Genomic DNA, 20,900 nt, shown 5'->3' on the forward strand with positions numbered 1-20,900 from the left:
GGTATTCTCGCTTTTTTTTTTTTTTTTTTTTTTTTTTTTTTTTACTGTGAATAAGGGACCACATAAACTGAAAAACTGAAACCTTTTGGACGACTTTACATCGGCCACCTGGGGCTTCCTCGTACTTTGCGACTAGTAATCTTCATTGTTAGGCATATGCATCATGCCCATTCAAGTGATGATGCAATGAACACCATCATTTAATTGACGTCAGTAGAAAAAGCAGTGTCCACATCCTTCTGCCTGGTATTGTAAAGGATTGATTTATAATGTTTTTTTATGTAACATTTATTGTATGCTAGGCAATTATTATCATTGTTATTATAATTACTTGTTAAGCAACTACCCTAATTGGAAAAGAAGAATGCTATAAGCCCAAGGGCTCTAATAGGGAAAGTAGCTCAGTGAGGAAAGGAAATAAGGATATATATAAACTACAAGAGACGTTATGAACGATCAAAATGAAATATCTTAAGAACCATAGCAACATTAAAATACTTTCTTTTCCTATATGAATTATAAAAACTTGAAAACAAGAGGAAGAGAAATATGATAGCTTAGTGTGCCCGAGTATACATTAAAGCAAGATAATTCTACCCCAATACAGTGGAAGGCCATGGTACAGAGACTATGGCACTACCCAAGATTAGAGATCAATGTCTTATTTTTGTTTTGGAGTGTCTTTCTCCTAGAAGAGCTACTTACCATAGCTAGAGTTTTTTTCTACCCTTACCAAGAGGAAAGTAGCCACTGGAAGCTACAGTGCAGTAGTTAACCACTTAAGTGAAAAAGAAACAAATGTTTGATAACCTGTTATCAAATGTATAAGGATAGTGGAGAATGGGGAAAGAATATGTCAGACTATTCGATGTATGTGTGGGCAAAAGAAAAATTATCCGTAACCAGAGAGAGGGATCTATTGTAGTATGCCTGGCCAGTCAAAGGACCCAATAAGGTAATAAAAAAGCGTACACTTTGTAAGTTGGGATTTATGTTGAACAGGCTGACATACGTCTTTTTATAGTTTATATATGACATTTCTATTTTGATATTGTTACTGTTTTTAGAATAATTTATGGCTAATTTTTCCTCATCGTTTAGTTATTTACTTATTTCCTTTCCTTACTGGGCTATTTTTCCTTGTTGGAGCCCTTGGACTTATATCATCTTGCTTTTCCAACTAGGGTTGTAACAAGGCTAATAATAATAATAATAATAATAATAATAATAATAATAATAATAATAATAATAATAATAATAACCATTCATTCTCGTTGTATGTTGTTTTGAGTGGACATGAATAATTTAAAGTTAGGAAATTATTCAACATATACTAAAGTCACAAATCTTATCTTATCAATTATTTGTTGTTCCGCCCGAAGAGTTCCAGCATAGTCATCACAGTATAACTCATATTCAGGCATATTCTTCCCCTAAATCTCATAATATACAGTATCTGAAATTAAAAACTTATTCTTGGGTATAGTAAACTAGCAAGGCAGGAGGGAAAATTATAATACAAGCATTTTCAAACAAATACATGAAACGAAAAGATAACCAACCACTTAAGACTATAATACTCTTGAGTATATGAATCTTGGGAATTCAGACAAACAAAGGAAAGATGTATATGGGACAGGTGTAGCTTTGTTCAAAGCATATTGTAAAGGAATGAGTTTTGAGTAAGTATTCTTAAGAACTTATTTTTTAATGTTAACATACTCTTGGGCGGTCTAAGCGCTTTTCCTCGATTCTGTTGTGAGCTTAAATTATATGCATGTATGTATGTATGTATGTATGTATGTATGTATGTATGTATAATTTTGTACCAATCATTTTGCCACAACAGTCATAACAATATAGAATTTGCTGGTGATTACAACTCTCTCTCTCTCTCTCTCTCTCTCTCTCTCTCTCTCTCTCTCTCTCTCTCTCTCTCTCTCTCTCTCTCTCTCTCTCTCTCTCTCACGTACACACACAATGTTAATCTATGTGGACTGAATTCTATCCAATATCTAAATTATATACATGTGTATTTTAGCAAACGTTACTTTCTAAACTTGTTGCTTACGATGTTTAGAAAATGTATTCTTGATATCTGTTTCTTATTACCTTATAGTCTTATTCTTATCTTAGATAACACTAAAATCATCCTTATGATACTGTCCAGGAGATTCTATCTTAAATTTAATTAAAAAAATTGAGTCAATGTTTCTTCTATTCATCTAGTGTTCTATAATATAGCCTCTCCATCCATTACAAGAAAAAAAGAAGTAGAGTTTGAAGCAGGAAGATCATAAAATAGATATAAGGGTAATTACTGATGTCCTTGTCTTTCGGAAAATATCGTTTCTTTGTTTAATGTACGTATATTATGACAATTTAGAGAATTTTATATATATTTTAAATGAAAAATTATAGCAATATCAAATAATCTCCTAAATGTGGAATAAACCTAGCCGAAATAGTGGCATGCTTCCCTCAAAATCTGTCACTATTTCTGTTAAACAAACCAGCCAAGACCAGAAACCACGAACGGAGAACAACAAATCGACATATGATAAAATGTATCATCGAATTTAAGGCTTAGCAAACCACGTAATAGTGGGTCAATCATGTAGGTACGTGAAATGTCATTTTGACCATCACTGTAAAGCAATATTAAGGACTGGCAAGCCGTAAGTAAAGTGACAACGACATTTATACCTTTTACGCATTCTCTGATAGCCCAACCTTCAGACCGTTAGGGTAGTCAAACAGCGGAATTAGTCTTTAATTTTATGTTTAACCCTCAATTTCTCTGCTAATCTTTCATTTGTTGTGAAGCTATTGAGATTAAATTTAAATTTACATAATGTGTGTATATTTATTTGCGTACTTGCACAATTTCTAGCGAAGATAAGGCTAGCCTGGCCTGACTTTCTATTTACTTCCAGTTTAGGAGTCGTTTCCTTATTGGTAGTATGCAAACTTTCATTAAGTAAATTCAGTCAGAATTGAAGAGACTTTGAATATTATGAATTTGCAGGTTTTATTTGCAGTTCCACTTAGTGTAATATAGCAAATTACTTGTATTGTATAGGTGAGGAGACCATTTTTCCCTAACAATATATGTTGGATTGTGGTCCATCAATTTTTGGGTTAACCAAATTTGTTTCGGTATTTGTTTACAAGAGCACGCTCTCCATTTACTCAGTAATTATACAGTCCTGCAGCTCTCCTCTTTTTATACAGTAATTAGGAGGTTCTTTAAATGCTGGGAAAGCAAAAAATAGCAAGATATGGTGCACAAGGGGGGAGGGGGAGGTGTTGGTGGAGGAGGTACTAAATGACCTGGAACCGACACCATCAACAGAGTCGATCAAAGAAAAGTTCGTGACGTCAGCGCACATTTGGTATATATTCAAAATATATACTAGATTAGAAATGGAGTAATTACTCAAAAGTGGCATGATTTGTGAATTGTATATTTTATATCTGGTAAATAATTGATAATGAATCTTAGTAATGAGTATTTGGGTAGTTTGTAGCGCTACGGCCAAGCGTCCTAATTTGCTTATTATCGCTCCGCGTGTAATCTTGTATAGAATGAAAACGTTTGGAAATGGTCTACGGATCTTGAATATGTTGTGTAAGGGGGGGTCTGGGGGGGCACAGCCCCCCTGGGTAAGGACACGGCTTTTAGCATAGGTTAGGTGGGTTTTTTAAGTTAGCTTCTCCCGTCGTACTCGTAGGTAAGGAAACTGTTGTGTAAGGGGGGGGGGGGGTCCGGGGGGCGAAGCCCCCCTGGGTAAGGATACGGCTTTTAGCATAGGTTAGGTGGGTTTTTTAAGTTAGCTTCTCCCGGCAAAATCGTTTTTAGAACGACGGCCACAGTTCAGAATATTCCCGTTTTCTACGGGATCTGGCCGTCACCCTACAAAGGCTCCGAGTATTTTTTTACATAATGTTTTTGAGAATGACTAGTTTTCCCAGACGTCACGAACTTCTCTTTGGTTGACGATGTCGGTTTCAGGAGGTTTAGTACCCCCACCAACCTCTCCCCCTCCCCCCTCCCCCTTGTGCAACATATCTTGCTATTTTTTGCTTTCCCAGCATTTAAAGAACCTCATAATTACTGTAAAAGAAGAGGAGAGCTGCAGGAATGCATAGTTTTCAATATTAATCTTACCCGATGATCATGTAGCTGTCAACTCTGTTGCCCGACAGAAATCTACGGTCGGGATACGCCAGCGATCGCTATACAGGTGGGGGTGTACACAACAGCGCCATCTGTGAGCAGGTACTCAAGTACTTCTTGTCAACAAGAACTCAATTTTTCCTCTGTCGTGCCTCCGGCTAGACCTACTTGGATACGCTGTTGATTCTGGAGTTATTGTTCACGATTTGGTGATGTATTTGCTCTAGAGTTTAGCCTTCGCTATTCAGGAAGCTTTATCTTTAGCTTAGCAAGCTTTTGGAATTAATTTGAATTAATTATGGTGACGAAGAGAGTATGGACTCTCTTTCACTTTTAAATGGCCGACCCTTCCCTTAGACGGAAGTGTTGGTGTCGAAGAGAGTATAGACTCTCTTTCACTTTTTATTTTATATCTCTCCGCCATTTATAGGCCTCTTCGATTAACTTTCCTTAAAAAAAAAAAAAAAAAAAAATATGCGACCTTTCCTAATAGTAGGCGGTCCTTACTTGGAACCGAAGTTAATTAACATTGAGCTCGTCATATCGTTTTTCCTGTTCAGAATTTATGCTATTTTAATTTTATGTTTTTGAAAGAATTTCTTTGATAAGTCTCGTACTGTTTTCAAAGTTGAACTAACGTTTTGTTTAGTCTCCGCAGTTGTTGACGTTCAGAACGTTCAACTTGCGCTCTATCGTTACGATAGAGAGAGAGTATTCACGGTTTCACGTTGCAGTAAGAGTAAACCGATTCTAGCGTTTCGTTCATTCTTTCTTAGCTTAAATGGTTTTAATTCTAATAAAGGAGCTTTTTATTTGGGAAACCTTTCAGTTTTTTTCCTTTAACAAATAATATGTTTTAACGATATATATAATTGGGCTCATCTCTCAGGTTCTAAGTCTAGAGAGAGAGAGAGAGAGATAGAGACGGAGGGAGAGAGAGGAGGATAAACGTTTCGTTCAAGCGGGTAACGTTCTCGTTTTTTTTTTTTTTTTTTTTTTTTTTTGCTCTTCTCCCTAGTCGATAGAGGGGAAGAAGGTAAAACGTTTCTAGAGTTTTATTCTTGTTCCCAGGCTTTATGCGGTGAGAGATTTTAAACGTAGTTTATTTGATCTAGTGTTTAGTCTCTTTTCCAGCCACTGAATTCTTTATCTTTCATTATGTTTTTCTGTTACTTTGTAATACTGTTTTCGCAATTACTACCTTTTAATGAAGGATAGGATTGCGTGTTTCAGGTACAAACCACTTAAAGTTTCGAGTTCAGTGAAATAAGTGCAAACAGAAAATCAAAAGTGATAAAGTGATATGCGCAAAGTGTTACAGTGTTGCGTTCGAGGGTTCGTCTGTTCGTGCCAGTGGTTCACCTAGTCCGATACCTCTTACAAGCTCCCAACCCCAGGGGAGAAGTAATGTCGAAGGACTTATGGGTTCCTCAGGCCTTGATCGACGAACAGACGTTTCCCTCTGTGGTTTCGGGTGTATCTACACACGTTGCCGACGTGATCACCCCACCCACACAAAGACGAGAGAGCCCATTTATTCCTCGTCTGCGGAAGAGGTTTCTCGCAGAAACCATGGACCAAATCTTGCAGCTTTTAAGTGCAAGTCGGTCCCTTCCGCGCAAGTCCAACGGCCTAGGTGTAGCCACTGGGTCAGTTCGGACTCGCTGCAGTACGACAACTGCACACCTCCTAAGAGAGGCTAGGTGGTACCGCAACAGGCAGTAACTCCGTCTGTTGCCGCACCAGCTGTTTTAGACCCTCAGTCACAACGGACAGTAGCTCCGTTTGTTGTTGTCTTTCATAGACCCTAGTGGTCCATGCTGCAGACTATACAGTCTCAGCTTGCTCCTTCATGCAGGAGTATCATGCTGGAAGGTTGACAATGCAGCCTGTTTACCTACAACCCGCCGAGGTTGTGCGCTCAGCAGATACTGCGGCTGCCTGCTCCCACACCACACCTGTGAGAGCTCCTCCACCGATGCGCAGTCCTCACTGCCAGACGCATGTTCTTGCTGCACCATCTGCTAACATGCGTGAGCTGCCGCATCAGGAGTGGCCGGGTTCCAGCACTATGTGGCATTCTCCTCAGCCCATGCAGCATGCTCTGCAGACCTCACAGCATGCTCCGCATACCATGCAGCATGAGCCGCATACCATGCAGCATGAGCCGCATACCATGCAGCATGAGCCGCATGCCTTACCTCATGCTCTGCATACCATACCGCATGCTCTGCATACCTTACAGCATGCTCTGCATACCTTACAGCATGCTCTGCATTCCTTACAGCATGCTCTGCATACCTTACAGCATGCTCTGCATACCATACCGCATGCTCCTCAACCCACCGCAGCCCCTCCCACGCACCAGCACTCTGCTTTTGTTGTTGCCAGCTCCCACACTCCGACTGCGGAGAAGGTTGACGATGCACCCGTGGGCCTACACCTCCCACGGTTGTGCGCCCGGCATGGCTTCATGCTCTCACACTCTTGTTGTGAGAGCTCCTCCACCCATGCACAGTCAACCCTGCCAGATGTATGATGACTCCCACACACAGAGCACTCCGTTGCCGTGCGGGAGCTACCACAAGCTGACGTGTTTTGACACGGTGTGTCAGCCTCCGCAACACACTGTGGTTACCGCCACTCGCCAGCAGCAAACTAGTCAGGCAGGAGTTGAGGCTTCCCCACACATCTTTGGTTGTTGCCAACTCACAAACTGTCATGCAGTTACATGACGTTGCCTTCTGGTCTGCTACTTATACACCAGTGCTGTATGTCCTCACGCTCCTGTTGTGGTTGACAGTTCAGTTTTTGACAGTTCACAGACTGTCAAGCAGTTTCATAACGTTGCCTTCTGGTCTGCTGCTTTTGCACCAGTGAAACCCTCACTGAGAGAACTTAGCTTTTCTCGGATATGGTTCCTGTAGATGAGAAAGTGCTGTTCTCCCTCCTTCTGATATTCCCTTGAGGACTCTGTCATTTGGAGAGGAGCCTTAAGCTGCTTAGCCTCCTATGGACTTTTATTTAAGCATAACATGCTTCCAGGGAGGGTAAATGGTTCCGCTTCAGTCGCTAACCCCGTCTGTTGCCACACCTGCTCCCATAGACCTTGAGCTTTGTTGCAAGACATGCAGTCCAAGCTTAGTCCTTGATAGAGGATTTTTTTTTACGGAGTCAGTGTGTCACTGGGAAGTCGTTCAACAACCAGCAGAGGTGACTTGTTGTGACGCAGTGCGGCAACCTCAGCAACCCGATAAGGAGTTGTCTGTACTACCCAGACAGTCTAGACAGTTTCGGGTTGTCGCTGTACTTCCTCGCTTCCCCATGGTTGACAGTTCACAGACTGTGCAGCAGTACCATGATCTTGTGTCCGGCTCCGTCAGACGACTGGCTTTTAAGAGCTCCCACAAGTCGTCGCTGTCTGGATAATCTCAGATGGACTATGGATCTGACCAAGGAACTGGGCCTCCTGGTCAATTTAGAGAAGTCCCAGCTCGTCCCATCCCAGACCATTGTCTACCTGGGTATGGAGATTCAGAGTCGAGTTTTTCGGGTTTTTCCGTCGGCCCCAAGGATCAACCAAGCCCTAGAATGCATCCAGAGCATGCTGAGAAGGAACCGATGCTCAGTCAGGCAGTGGATGAGTCTAACAGGGACACTTTCATCGCTGGCCCTGTTCATCGAGTTAGGGAGACTCCACCTCCGCCCCCTTCAGTATCATCTAGCTGCTCACTGGATAAAGGACATGACGCTAGAGACGGTCTCAGTTCCTGTTTCCGAAGAGATGAGGTCTACTCTAACGTGGTGGAAGAACAGCTTTCTTCTCAAGGAAGGTCTACCTTTGGCTGTTCAGAACCCCGACCGCCGTCTCTTCTCGGACGCATCAGACACGGGCTGGGGTGCGACATTGGACGGACAGGAATGCTAGGGAACATGGAATCAGGAGCAAAGGACACTTCACATCAATTGCAAGGAGTTGTTGGCGGTTCATCTGGCCTTGATAAACTTCAAGTCCCTCCAGCTAAACAAGGTGGTGGAGGTGGACTCCGACAACACCACAGCCTTGGCTTACATCTCCAAGCAGGGAGGGACTCATTCGAGGAAGTTGTTCTAGATCGCAAGGGACCTCCTCATCTGGTCAAAAGATCGAAAGCTCACGCTGGTAACGAGGTTCATTCAGGGCGATATGAATGTCATGGCAGATCGCCTCAGCCGGAAGGGTCAGGTCATCCCCACAGAGTGGACCCTTCACAAGAATGTTTGCAGCAGACTTTGGGCCCTGTGGGGTCAGCCAACCATAGATCTGTTCGCTACCTCGATGACCTAGAGGCTCCCGTTGTATTGTTCTCCGATTCCAGACCCAGCAGCAGTTCATGTGGATGCTTTTCTGCTGGATTGGTCCCATCTCGACCTGTATGCATTCCCGCCGTTCAAGATTGTCAACAGGGTACTTCAGAAGTTCGCCTCTCACAAAGGGACACGGCTGACGTTGGTTGCTCCCCTCTGGCCCGCGAGAGAATGGTTCACAGAGGTACTGCAATGGCTGGTCGACATTCCCAGGACTCTTCCTCTAAGAGTGGACCTTCTACGTCAACCTCACGTAAAGAAGGTACACCCAAACCTCCACGCTCTTCGTCTGACTGCCTTCAGACTATCGAAAGACTCTCAAGAGCTAGAGGCTTTTCGAAGGAGGCAGCCAGAGCGATTGCCAGAGCAAGGAGGACATCCACTCTCAGAGTCTATCAGTCTAAATGGGAAGTCTTCCGAAGCTGGTGCAAGGCCAATGCAGTTTTCCTCAACCAGTACCACTGTAACCCAGATTGCTGACTTCCTGTTACATCTAAGGAACGTAAGATCCCTTTCAGCTCCTACGATCAAGGGTTACAGAAGTATGTTGGCAGCGGTTTTCCGCCACAGAGGCTTGGATCTTTCCACCAACAAAGATCTACAGGACCTCCTTAGGTCTTTTGAGACCTCAAAGGAACGTCGGTTGTCCACTCCAGGCTGGAATCTAGACGTGGTCCTAAGGTTCCTTATGTCATCAAGATTTGAACCTCTCCAATCAGCCTCTTTTAAGGACCTCACATTAAAAACTCTTTTCCTCGTGTGCTTGGCAACAGCTAAAAGAGTAAGTGAGATCCACGCCTTCAGCAGGAACATAGTTTTCACATCTGAAACGGCTACATGTTCCTTGCAGCTCGGTTTTTTGCTAAAAACGAGCTTCCTTCACGTCCTTGGCCTAAGTCGTTCGAGATCCCAAGCCTGTCCAACTTGGTGGGGAACGAACTGGAGAGAGTACTTTGCCCAGTTAGAGCTCTTAGGTACTATCTAAAAAGGTCAAAACCTTTACGAGGACAATCAGAAGCCTTATGGTGTGCTATCAAGAAGCCTTCTCTTCCAATGTCTAAGAACTCAGTTTCTTACTACATCAGGCTTCTGATTAGGGAAGCACATTCTCATCTGAAGGAAGAAGACCTTGCTTTGCTGAAGGTAAGGACACATGAAGTGAGAGCTGTGGCTACTTCAGTGGCCTTCAAACAGAACCATTCTCTGCAGAGTGTTATGGATGCAACCTATTGGAGAAGCAAGTCAGTGTTCGCATCATTCTATCTCAAAGATGTCCAGTCTCTTTACGAGAACTGCTACACCCTGGGACCATTCGTAGCAGCGAGTGCAGTAGTAGGTGAGGGCTCAGCCACTACATTCCCATAATCCCATAACCGTTTTAACCTTTCTCTTGAATACTTTTTATGGGTTGTACGGTCGGCTAAGAAGCCTTCCGCATCCTTGTTGATTTGGCGGGTGGTCAATTCTTTCTTGAGAAGCGCCGAGGTTAGAGGTTGTGATGAGGTCCTTTAGTATGGGTTGCAGCCCTTTATACTTCAGCACCTAAGAGTCGTTCAGCATCCTAAGAGGACCGCTACGCTCAGTAAGGAAGACGTACTTAATAAAGGCAGAGTAATGGTTCAAGTCGTCTTCCTTACCAGGTACTTATTTATTTTATGTTATTTTTGAATAACTAATAAAATGAAATACGGGATACTTAGCTTCTTTGTTAACATGTATGCTGGTCTCCACCCACCACCCTGGGTGTGAATCAGCTACATGATCATCGGGTAAGATTAATATTGAAAAATGTTATTTTCATTAGTAAAATAAATTTTTGAATATACTTACCCGATGATCATGAATTTAAGGACCCGCCCTTCCTCCCCATAGAGAACCAGTGGACCGAGGAGAAAATTGAGTTCTTGTTGACAAGAAGTACTTGAGTACCTGCTCACAGATGGCGCTGTTGTGTACACCCCCACCTGTATAGCGATCGCTGGCGTATCCCGACCGTAGATTTCTGTCGGGCAACAGAGTTGACAGCTACATGATCATCGGGTAAGTATATTCAAAAATTTATTTTACTAATGAAAATAACATTTTTGGAGTAAATGGAGAGCGTGCTCTTGTAAGCAAATAACTTTGTTCGTGGCCAAAGTTTACATTTCAACTGCAATGACTTAAAATTAATTAGCAAATTGGGTAAGGAATTTTGCTAAATATGTGATACTTGAATTTCTAGCTTAATACATGACCCATGTAGAGGTGTATGATAGCTGCTGATTAACAATACAGCAGCTCAAGGGGGGTCGCAAGGGGGCGTTAGCCCCCTGTTAGGTAAGTAGGTAAGGACACGTCTTATAGGTTAGGTTAGGGGGGAAAGTTTAGTTTACTTGGTGTCCTTACGTTATGCTCGCTGGCGAATTGGCCGCTGATATACAAAGGCTCCCCCATACATTTTTCCTACTTGCTATTTTGTGTTTTATCCTTTTTTTTACAATGAATATTGGGCAAACAACGTGTTCATGAGTTTGGAAGGCTTATATAGTTTGTTGGGTCAGACTAACGACCACATTTTATAAACGAACGCATGAACACCACATAACCTAAGGTTCCCTACCTAACCTAACCTAGGAGCTATATGCTTACCTATGGGGTTTATGCTCCTTGTGACTCGCCGTATGCTACTATATTCTTAGCTTACCCTGTCCCCATGGACTACGTTCACTTCGAGTTTTTCTACCTCCTTATATAAAATCAATAATGGGAAATCCCAGTAGGAAACTGGGGTTATTAGTGGGGAAACACAAAATATGAGTGATTTGCATCGAGGATAATGGTCAGAAATGCACAGAGACATAATGTAATTGTAATTAGAAAAATATATGGTCTGTGTAAGTGGCTTGAAATTAAAGTATCATAATTACCTGTAATTCATGTGTTCCTCAGAGGAATTTTGCTCCGCCGTGCCTCGCTCCTCTCGCAAATAAACATAATCTCACTGCTCCTCTGTTCAGGAAAGCGTTATGTGTATGTGCCTTACACGCCATCTCCGTTGGATACTAATAAGGTATCATAATCACCTGATTTTTGCTCCACCATGGCTTGCTTTGCTCACTAATAAATGTAACCTCATTGCTCATCTGTTTTGGCAAGCGGTAGATGATGAGTTTTGTACGCCAGTTACGTGGTTCATTATTTCAAGGATTTTTTTTCCTAAAGATGAGCAACAATAGATATATAGTATACTGAGTAGACAGCATTTATTACAGGATAAATTACTGAAATAGATGAAACTACACTAAATTTCTAAACATAATGAACTCCTCTGAAAGACATCTCTGGAACTGAAGTGGAGGTGAAAAAAAAAAAAGTCTCTTATAAATAACATCTGGGAACTTAGGCACAAATATCTGGAAGCTCTTTATTTGGTAAAAACACAGATAATGGTTACGTCATACAAAAAATAGAATAGCAGAAAAAGCGAATGCAAATAACCAAATCGTAAGTTATGCTCCAGCCCTGATTAGTCATACAAGGAGGAAAAAGGCCAAACTAGCCACACTCGTCACTTTCTTATAGCGAATTTGAGTTTCGCTAGAAATTAATTTATCGTATACCGTATTAACTGTGATTTTATTGGTGGCTACAATATGGTAATTTAATTTTTTCCAACCAAAGTTGCTTAAACTTTAGTCGAGAAATGGTTGGATGGTGAGTGATTTGTTAATTTTCCATGTAAAGAGTATGGATCTTTTGATTATTTGATAATTACCAAACGTTTTCAACCAATTAAGGTAACTATGATACAGTACAGTACTTGCTGTAATTTTCACCCAAATGGGAATTGTTCCAGCACAATTACAAAACATCGTCTTTTACTATAGGAAAATGGATACCTGTATAGTGGAGTTGGAACACGGCAGTTAAAACTTTAAAGAGGTGTAAACAGGCATGTGACTGGCAACCACTATGAGGTAGCTGGCTATGATCGGAAAGTATGCAATTGCTGCTCATTATCGGAGCCATGATATTGCTTTGGTGATCACTTCTCAGATTACAAGTACATTATGCGGTCACCTGCGCCATTGGGAAGGAATTATGTTATAGTTGCTTGCAATTGGGAATCATGCTATCGCTGCCTGTGATCAGGAATCATTCTATCACTGCCCACGATCGGGACTCACGCTATCGACTGCCGCGATTGTTAGTCACAATCAGAAATCATGCAAGCAGAAACTTACACTCTTTCTTAGGTAATACTGTAGTTATGTTTCAAGTCTGGGGATAAAGGGGCTGCTCTACTCTCCCAGGTAACTAGCTTGCCTGTTCCTTCCCAACACCTTTGGCAGAGTCTTGCAAGACTCACCTGATTTCTCTGCCAGGTTTCGTGGGAGGAGCAGTGCTGTACCAAACGTTTTGGTACACAGCGAAGGAGCCTACAATCTTATCCAGGTGATTAGTTCCGTGTGGGACTGGGCACGAGCACTGCTGGTCTGGAGGGATATTCGCCCTTGTCAGTCCTACCTTGGGATGTTCCGTAGGCATTACTGTACTTAGTTTTTCTTTACCGGCCAATGCCCAAACTCAAAGACTGATTCCCGACTGAATTTTCCATAAAGAAATGCGTGTTTATGATTGGATCTGGCCGCTTCTCATTTCAGTCTTTCCTGTCACATATACAAGAACTGGGATGTCATAGCATGCTTGAACAGGTGTTAATGAGGATCTCTCCCCCCCAGCTTAGGACAGGTATTTGATCACCCAGTGCTGCTCACCTGGAGAAAAATGGCATTACTAGGACTCTCTCCTCCAGGAAGGGTAGACTTGCTAGTATGCCCTTGCCTAGTTTATTAAACGGTAGGATATGTACCATCACCAGGTCTTCCCATTTAGACCAATCGCCGTACTGGAGAGGGTCTCGCCTGTGTTTAACTCAAGAGAATGAATAAATACACTAGATTCTAGGACTTGTTTCTCAAGAAAACAAGCACCAAATCCAGATACCAGATACTTGGTTCTCACAAGACCAGGCACTTGCTTTGGGTGCTCGGTTCTCACAAGAACAAGCACCAGCTCAGAATGCGTGGTTCTCAGGATAACGAGGACTAACTGTGGGTTCTTATGAGAACAAGCACTAGCTCCCAGGGCTTAGTTGTTCTGTAACTGGAATGCAAACCAACGGTATTACTTTCGGCGAAGCTGAAAGGACGAGCCATTAGATTTTTAGCCAGGGTTAACTACCCATACTGCTAGTTACCCGGGGGGGGGGGGGGGTTGTGGGGAATAATAGCTACCCCTCTCAGTCGTTCACCTGTGCTTGTAACTCACTTTGTTTTTGGCTCAGATGGAGAACGCTAGTTACCGCACTTCCTCTTCTCCAATTTGGACTGCCATTATTAATCTTTTTGTGCTTTTTCTTTTCATTTTGTGTTTTTGCTCCTGCCCTGGGTCCGAAGGCCTCTCCTGCGGGACGTTTATGTCCGCATTGGACACCGACCATCACCGATTGTCTTTGGCTTGCAGGGGCACGGTTAAGGATTCCACTCATTATCCACTAGGATAATAAGTGTGTTGAGTGTCAGGAAAGGTCTGCCTCGCAGTGGGCGAGGTTTAGGCAAGAGCAAAAGAAGTCTAGAAGGGATTCTTCTCCTTGGAAATCTTCGAAGCAGAAGAAACCCAAAGCTTCTGCCCCCTGACCTTCCTCCGAAGCTTCTTCTCGGCCAGCTTCCTCCAGTTCTTGAGACACAGTATTGCTTCCCCTAGCAAAGCGGCCTTGTCTTTCCCCCCGGGGGGGAGTTCTTATCTATTTCTTGCCTTTTTCCGTGTTGGCCGTGGGATTTTCAGTTCCGCCTTCCAAGGAGGTGTTGGTGCAGCTCCTTCAGCTAGGTGAGGAGATGCAGTGGTCTTCTGCTTCGGAGGTCAAACTGTTGGCCCTTCTCAGTATCGACCCTGTTGTGCCTGAGGAGTCTTCTGCTGCCCAGCCCATTGACTCCGTTTCTGCCTCTTCCTCTGGAACGTCCACCGCTGCTGAGGAATATGCTCGCCCCATCTCCGACTATCCTTCGGGGGTGGAGCAAAGTCCAAGGCATGTCTCTCTTGCAGGTGATCATCTCTACTTCACAAAAAAAGACCACCCATAAAGACTCCTCTTCGGAGGCCTGAGGATGATCGGTATGCTGGTCAACCCTCCCCTGCAGAGGCTCTCCCTCCTCTTCACCTCAGATGTCCTCCTTCACCTTCGGTGAAAAGACGTCTGTTCGACTCCAGTGTCGTCTTCAGAGTGATCCCTTTTGGCTATCTGCCTTCTACAAGTTCTCCTGGTTCCCTACCCTTGCCCGTTTCCCCGGATTTGCCGCAGTCTCGTCGTTCGCCTCCCCTGCAGCGGTCGACAGACTATCCTGCCTCTCCTTTGGTTTGTGGTTCGCCGGCCAATTCCAGCCTTCCTGTCTGTTAGACGACTCGTTACCGAGACGCTGCTCGTCGTTCGCCGACTAAGATCTGCTCGCAATATTCTCTTGCTGCTGACTCCTTTTCTAAGGGTCACAACCCCTCATGACAGCCTGCGGCTCGCCAGTCACCCTCTCACTGATCGCCGACTCTTTGTCCGTCAGCAGCCTACGATTCGCCATCTCGTCAGCACATGTCAACAATCGTCAGCTGTGTCTCAACCCTCTCGTCGTTCCCCAACGACTCGTCACTCCACCAAAGATGATGTTAAACGACACCAGCCTCTTGCTGATCGTTGTTTGCCATCCCACTGATCGCCTAGATGACCCTCTGACGACCGACAAGCCTCTTCTCACAGGCAGACAGCTTCTTGTGACCTCGCGGCCACAGCACATCATCAGTAGGAACCATCTCCCGGCTGTCGCCTGCGTTCGCCTGAACAACAACGCTCTAAAGTGAGACGCCGCTCTCGGGAAGAGAAACTTGTTAGGTCTTCTCCTCCTCAAGCTCGAGAGCCCCAGCCAGAGACTCATAAGTCTCCTCATTGTTCACCTTCACCTTATTCACCTCCCCTCAAACGCAGACCATCGTGTTCGCAGCGGAGAGCAGAAAAGAGTAGACTTCAGGAATTTAAGATCCCGAAGATTCCCCCATCACGGCCGGTCCCGTTTTATGGGAAAGAGACTGCCGTACAGCAGCCTTCCTTGAAGACAGTCCTGACAGCAGATAGGACTCCTTTGCGGATGCCTTCTTTGTTGTTCCCTTCAGGGGAACTTTCCGACAGCACCACTATTGGACAAGAACCATGGTTCGGAGCCTTGGTTAGAGCTGTTAGCCAGGCTTTTGCTTTGGGCATGGCTACAGCTCTATCTTCGAAGACTCCCAGGATCCCTCTGGATCCATCTTCGGATCCAAGGCGTGGATCCATGGTTCCTTCCCAGCATGAGACTAAGGTTTCTACCTCTCCCCTGTAGCGGAAGAGAGAAGCCCCTGACGAAGTAACCTCATCTAGGGTCAAGCTGACCCCTGTCAGGACATCCAAGGGAAGGTCGATTGTTTTCATGCCCGCTCCACCTTGCCCTCTGGCTACACGTCCATCGACTCGAGTTGACTCCTTGCATAGGGAAGAGTCTCTATATTATGACTCGTTCCAGCCTTCTACCATCGAAGAGGTCCCCCCGAGAGCGTAGGATAGTCTCCAGACCTGTGGAGGGTACAATCCCTCCCCCTACGGCTGTCCTGCAGAGGGTTGTGCCATCTAGCCCTTCTGTCTTAGGGACTTTCTTCCCTCCGGGGAAGGAGTCCAAAGACCCTGCCTAAATCCTCTTCGAGGATGATGAGACCCACAAAGGTGGTCAGGCAATCGACTTCCGACTATCAACGATGACCACGACCCACCCCGAGGGGATGTCTCCTGGATGGAAGACATCAATCCAGCTGCCAGGCCTTCTTCAGAAGCGGAGCAGAATGAGTAAGAGCACGTCTTCTGGGGGGTCTTAACTTGCATGAGGGCCCCCAATGGGTTGGTAGACAAGGCGATGGCTCCTCAAGAGGGGAAGGACACACACGGTCTTGGACCTTGCCTATGGTACTCGGAAGCCTGCCAAGTCCAGCGCAGCCCTGCCCTATTACCAGGGACTGAAGAGTGCCCGGCAGAAGGTTTCTGCCCAGCTTTCTGACTCCTTGAGCTCTCTCCCCCAGGGGTGGTGGGCATTTAAATAATAATAAATGATGAGAGGCAGTGAATTAGATGATTTTTTACATCGTAAGAGGATTTATTGTCTAAGCTGATTTTCACAACAAAAAGGAGCATAAATCTTCTTCAAGGCTAGTGAAATAGAACTCTAAATCATGGGATTACATAACAGAAGGAATGCAGGTTTCTCGCTGACTTTCAATTGATTTAATGGGTTCAATACAATGGTAATTAACTTGTTACATACTCGGGAATAACGTACTTAGAGCAAGTTACAGTTAATCTGCTTCCATCAGTAGAATAGCAATTTATCTCAAGTCCCAAATCTGACTTATTAACTAAACATTTCAATCTTAATTTCTATCCAAGTCAAGGAAGAGGGAGGGGCACACATTGAATGTCTATACTACGATCGCAACTTAGTGGAGTGTCGTTTGGGCGTTATGGTCGCCCAGTGGCGACAAGGGCACACGACCTTCTCCCGCGCCCAACTGCCCCCACTCTCCTTCCAAGGGTGAGTTTTTATGGCACCTGTCTCTGTGTGTCAGGTGCTTCCACTAGGAGATACTGTAGGTGGTATCCTTTTGCTATGTGGCAGCTGCAATCTAGGGTGCCCCAGCTTTTGTCCAACCTCTCTCATGCTTTGACCTGGGAAGTAAAAGAATGCCAACAGTTTATATTGGTGCAACTCTGTCTTCAGGCCCGGTGGCTTTTGAGAGAGTACAATACCCAGGAATCTTGGAGATGAGGTATAGGCCAGCAACCATTACCCTACATCCTGTAACTTGAACTAACCCCACTGATACTTTTATTTTTATTTTAATTATTCTATATGTGACAGCTCCCTTCGCTCAGGCTCGTCCTCGAAACTCCTCCCACCTCGAGGTGTCCAGCAGAGAAGAGGTTCTTGACAAGGCTCTTCCAGCTCTTCCTCTACATCATTCCTTAGAGGAATTAATAAAGGAGATCTCTCTAGAGAGTCTCGCCTTTAAACTGAAAGGAGTGGACATTTCCTCTTAGCAGGGTTTAGCGAGATGTTAGGGATTCCAACTCTCATGAAGAGGAGTCCCCAGGTAAAGCCAGATTGGCAGGGACGTCCGCCAGCCTAATGGGTGAGTCAACCCCTATAAGTAGCATTCGTTTGTATTTTAGTTACGGAACAAATGACAAATTTTGAAGTGATATGTATTTTCCTGATGATACAAACCTGTAGCTATTTATACATACATACAATCCAACCCTGTCTCCATTGAAGGTCTACTTCTAAGCAAATTGAGTTACAGTCACAGTTGTGTGAGTGATAGGAGTAGCTACTACCCCCCACTAACACAGTATGGGTGGTTAACCCTCTCCAAAAATCTAATGGCTTGTCCTTTCAACTTCACCGAAAGTAGTACCCCTATAAATAGTATAAATAGCTACAGTTTTGTATCATTAGAAAAAATACAAAGTACTGGTACTTACAAATTTGTCATGTTTCAGTTATCACGAACACACGCACTGGCACACACTACTTATGCTCTGTTCTGAAGAGAACGAGCATAAGCTCCACGAGCAGGGATGAAGGGTGCAGGCCTTTTTACCCCTTCCTGGATGTTCGACTTCTTTCCTGCTATTCAGAGGAATGAGCTGCAGTGGGCAGCTTTCCAGTGAGGCAAAAGTGTTAACGTGGTGGAAGAAGGAATTCATTGAGGCAATGGACAAACAATTGGATCAAATCTCATGAGACATTGACCGAAATCTCTGCCAGGGGTTATGGTACAGTACCAGGCATGGGAGCTCAATTTCCATCTACCGCTGACGGGTCTCCTACAGGACTGAGCATGATTAGTATGGGCCAAGTCGTTGGCAGCTATCTTCGTCTCACTTGCCTGGAGACATTCCCTAAGAGGCCTCTGTAACTCCATCACCATTGTCTTTTGATTCTGTGATGGTTGTGATGATAATGAATGTAGTCTTGGACTTGGGCACATTTCTTTCTGGAACCCAGTCTTCTGTCAGGAAACTGTTTCTTGTAGATCATAGGTTAGAGTCTGACAGATACTTCGGTATAGCCCCAGAGCTTAACATTGCCATTCAGACAGAGGGCAAGAACCTCTGACTCTGCAGCCCTTACCAACAGGCCTTCAGTTCTTGAAGGAACTCGAGGGAAAGGGACTGACTCATCCGAAGTCTTCCTATTGGTTTTCCTGGTTTTAAGGTAAAATTTTTTGTGGAAGGTCAGGTAATTACTGGAAATCAGCCTCTCCATTCGAAGGATATAGTTTCTCATCAAAGAATGGCAAGTGCCGTACAATTTGCTAGCAGGAAAGACTTCTCACGCTCGGTGAACCTGAAGGATACGCATACATGTGATACTTTACCTAGCCTTCACGCCTTGTTTTTATCTCCGCCTCTATGCTTGGATTTCAGTTCACAACCAGAGCTTCAGGGAGCCTTCGCCACGAGCGTTCATGCCCACCTGTCTAATACTTTACCATTTGTGATGTCTGGACTTTTTTTTTCTCAATTATTACTTGTTCTGACCCCTGTAGAGGCAAAGTTCCAGGATAGACAGCTTACTCCCCTTTTACAATGATCAGAGAATGATATTTTTGAAACCCAGTCACATTACTAGGTAGCAACAAGGACCAGATTACGGTGATAATACTTAGTCAGTAAATGAAGAGAAAGCACAGTTGTCCCAACAAGACCAAGATCTTTCGGCTTGATGAAACGCCCCCGTAACTTCCTCGTCATGGTGAACTCAGTCTACCAAGTTCCCACACCATTGTTGCTCCAGATTTGCTGAAAGCATCACTGGGAAGCAAACAGTGACCTCCCTTCTGTTTTCAGTAGGAATAGGGAAGCGGCTGCGTGACGATTTTCCGTCCATAGGTGTTTCACTCGAACCCCACCTCCAGGGTGCTATTGGATGGATACAAGGATGTTGGACACACTCGAAATACGCGAACACCTCAGGAAGTGGTTTGTGGAAGTAAACATCTATTTGTAACTTACTGGGAGTCCAAACAATGCTTCTGTAATCTTCTCAACAGGTTTAAGTCCTGGTAGTGGTGAGTGACAATCCCCTCACGTGATTATGTCCACAAGCAAAGTTGTTCTGTTTCACAGACCTATTTTGGCTATTAGGTAAGCAGTTATACCATGGGCAGCTGACAGTGTATTATATATTGTATGCAGATCCATTCCATCTCTGGGAATATTCTTCTAGATGCACTTAATCACCAAGGGGTTGGAGTGAGATCAGTGATTCTTAATTTTTTTATTTAGCAGAAGGCTTCTTACTTTCCGGATATCACCATCAAAGGGTCCGTTTCACCTCCTAGCTGAATCAGAACTTCAGTTCTAGTATAAAATCTTAACAGTTGAGGTTCCAGCTTTACCAAGATAGTACTCCTATTAAAGGACTCGGTTCGTATTGGTAGGACAAGTACAAATTACTTTTTAAATTTTGATTTTGTTACTTAAATCTTGGTAATCATGTATAGCTTTCGATAGGTCAAATTGTACTTTTAAACAACTCCATAAATTTTGAATATAAGTTTGTTTTAATGTCAAATACTGTCTTTTAAATGTCCTTGCTATAACTTGTCAATTTTCAGATCTACATTATGTTCAGCAGCTATGAGCGGCTACAGAAACGATCTGGGAAAAAGGGAGTCGATAGGTTTCAATATTTGAAGGAGCTCGTTGAAGAGTTTTCTAACACTGAAAGTTCAGGTATGTACTGAATTGCAAATTTTACCTCAGATGTCTTTGTTTATCATCATTATTTTAGTGGTTTTTATTATTTGGTTTGATGCATTTTGCAGATATACCTGAAATAGAATGGTAATTGTAATGGACATCTCCTTTTAGGCTCTGTAATTATTGTGTTTGGAATTAGAGTTGGCTATGGAATATCTTGGATGGTCAAGTGTAAATAAGTTATAGGGTATGTTATTTGTCAGGTCAGACTCTTGAAGCATCTGATAAGAGGTTTCTTTGATTATATCACAGGATATTGTAATATGTTGCTCTAGATAGTAAACTACATGTATGAAAAAGAAAATGTTTTAGTTTCAAGATATAAAATAATGGTAACTTTTCTTGCTTCCCTTTATGTCTTGATTTTTCATGCAGCAACCAAACATAATTTCCTTTAAAATTTGAGTGTATGCTAAATTCGCTCATTTGTTCCTACATGAACTCGGCTGTTCAAAATTATAACTAGATGTCGGTAGTTACTGGCAGGTAGCGGGG

At 43.6% G+C, this 20,900-nt stretch overlaps 1 protein-coding gene across 3 annotated transcripts in view; it reads left to right on the forward strand.

Moving 5' to 3' along the window:
* Nucleotides 1-2,469: 2,469 nt before the first annotated feature.
* The window catches only part of LOC137634775 (armadillo repeat-containing protein 7), a 29,091-nt gene continuing 10,660 nt past the window's right edge, over nucleotides 2,470-20,900 (forward strand). For 2 of the 3 annotated variants that reach the window (XM_068367304.1, XM_068367306.1), the window contains exons 1-2: nucleotides 2,470-2,621; nucleotides 20,261-20,378. In XM_068367304.1, the coding sequence (XP_068223405.1) occupies nucleotides 20,270-20,378 (109 nt within the window). In that variant the 5' untranslated portion in view covers nucleotides 2,470-2,621; nucleotides 20,261-20,269. Of the gene's footprint in view, nucleotides 2,679-20,260; nucleotides 20,379-20,900 lie in introns of all 3 variants that reach the window. The other variant, XM_068367305.1, reaches the window with a different exon arrangement.

The sequence above is a fragment of the Palaemon carinicauda genome, chromosome 45 (assembly GCF_036898095.1).
Source record: "Palaemon carinicauda isolate YSFRI2023 chromosome 45, ASM3689809v2, whole genome shotgun sequence".
Taxonomy (NCBI): domain Eukaryota; kingdom Metazoa; phylum Arthropoda; class Malacostraca; order Decapoda; family Palaemonidae; genus Palaemon; species Palaemon carinicauda.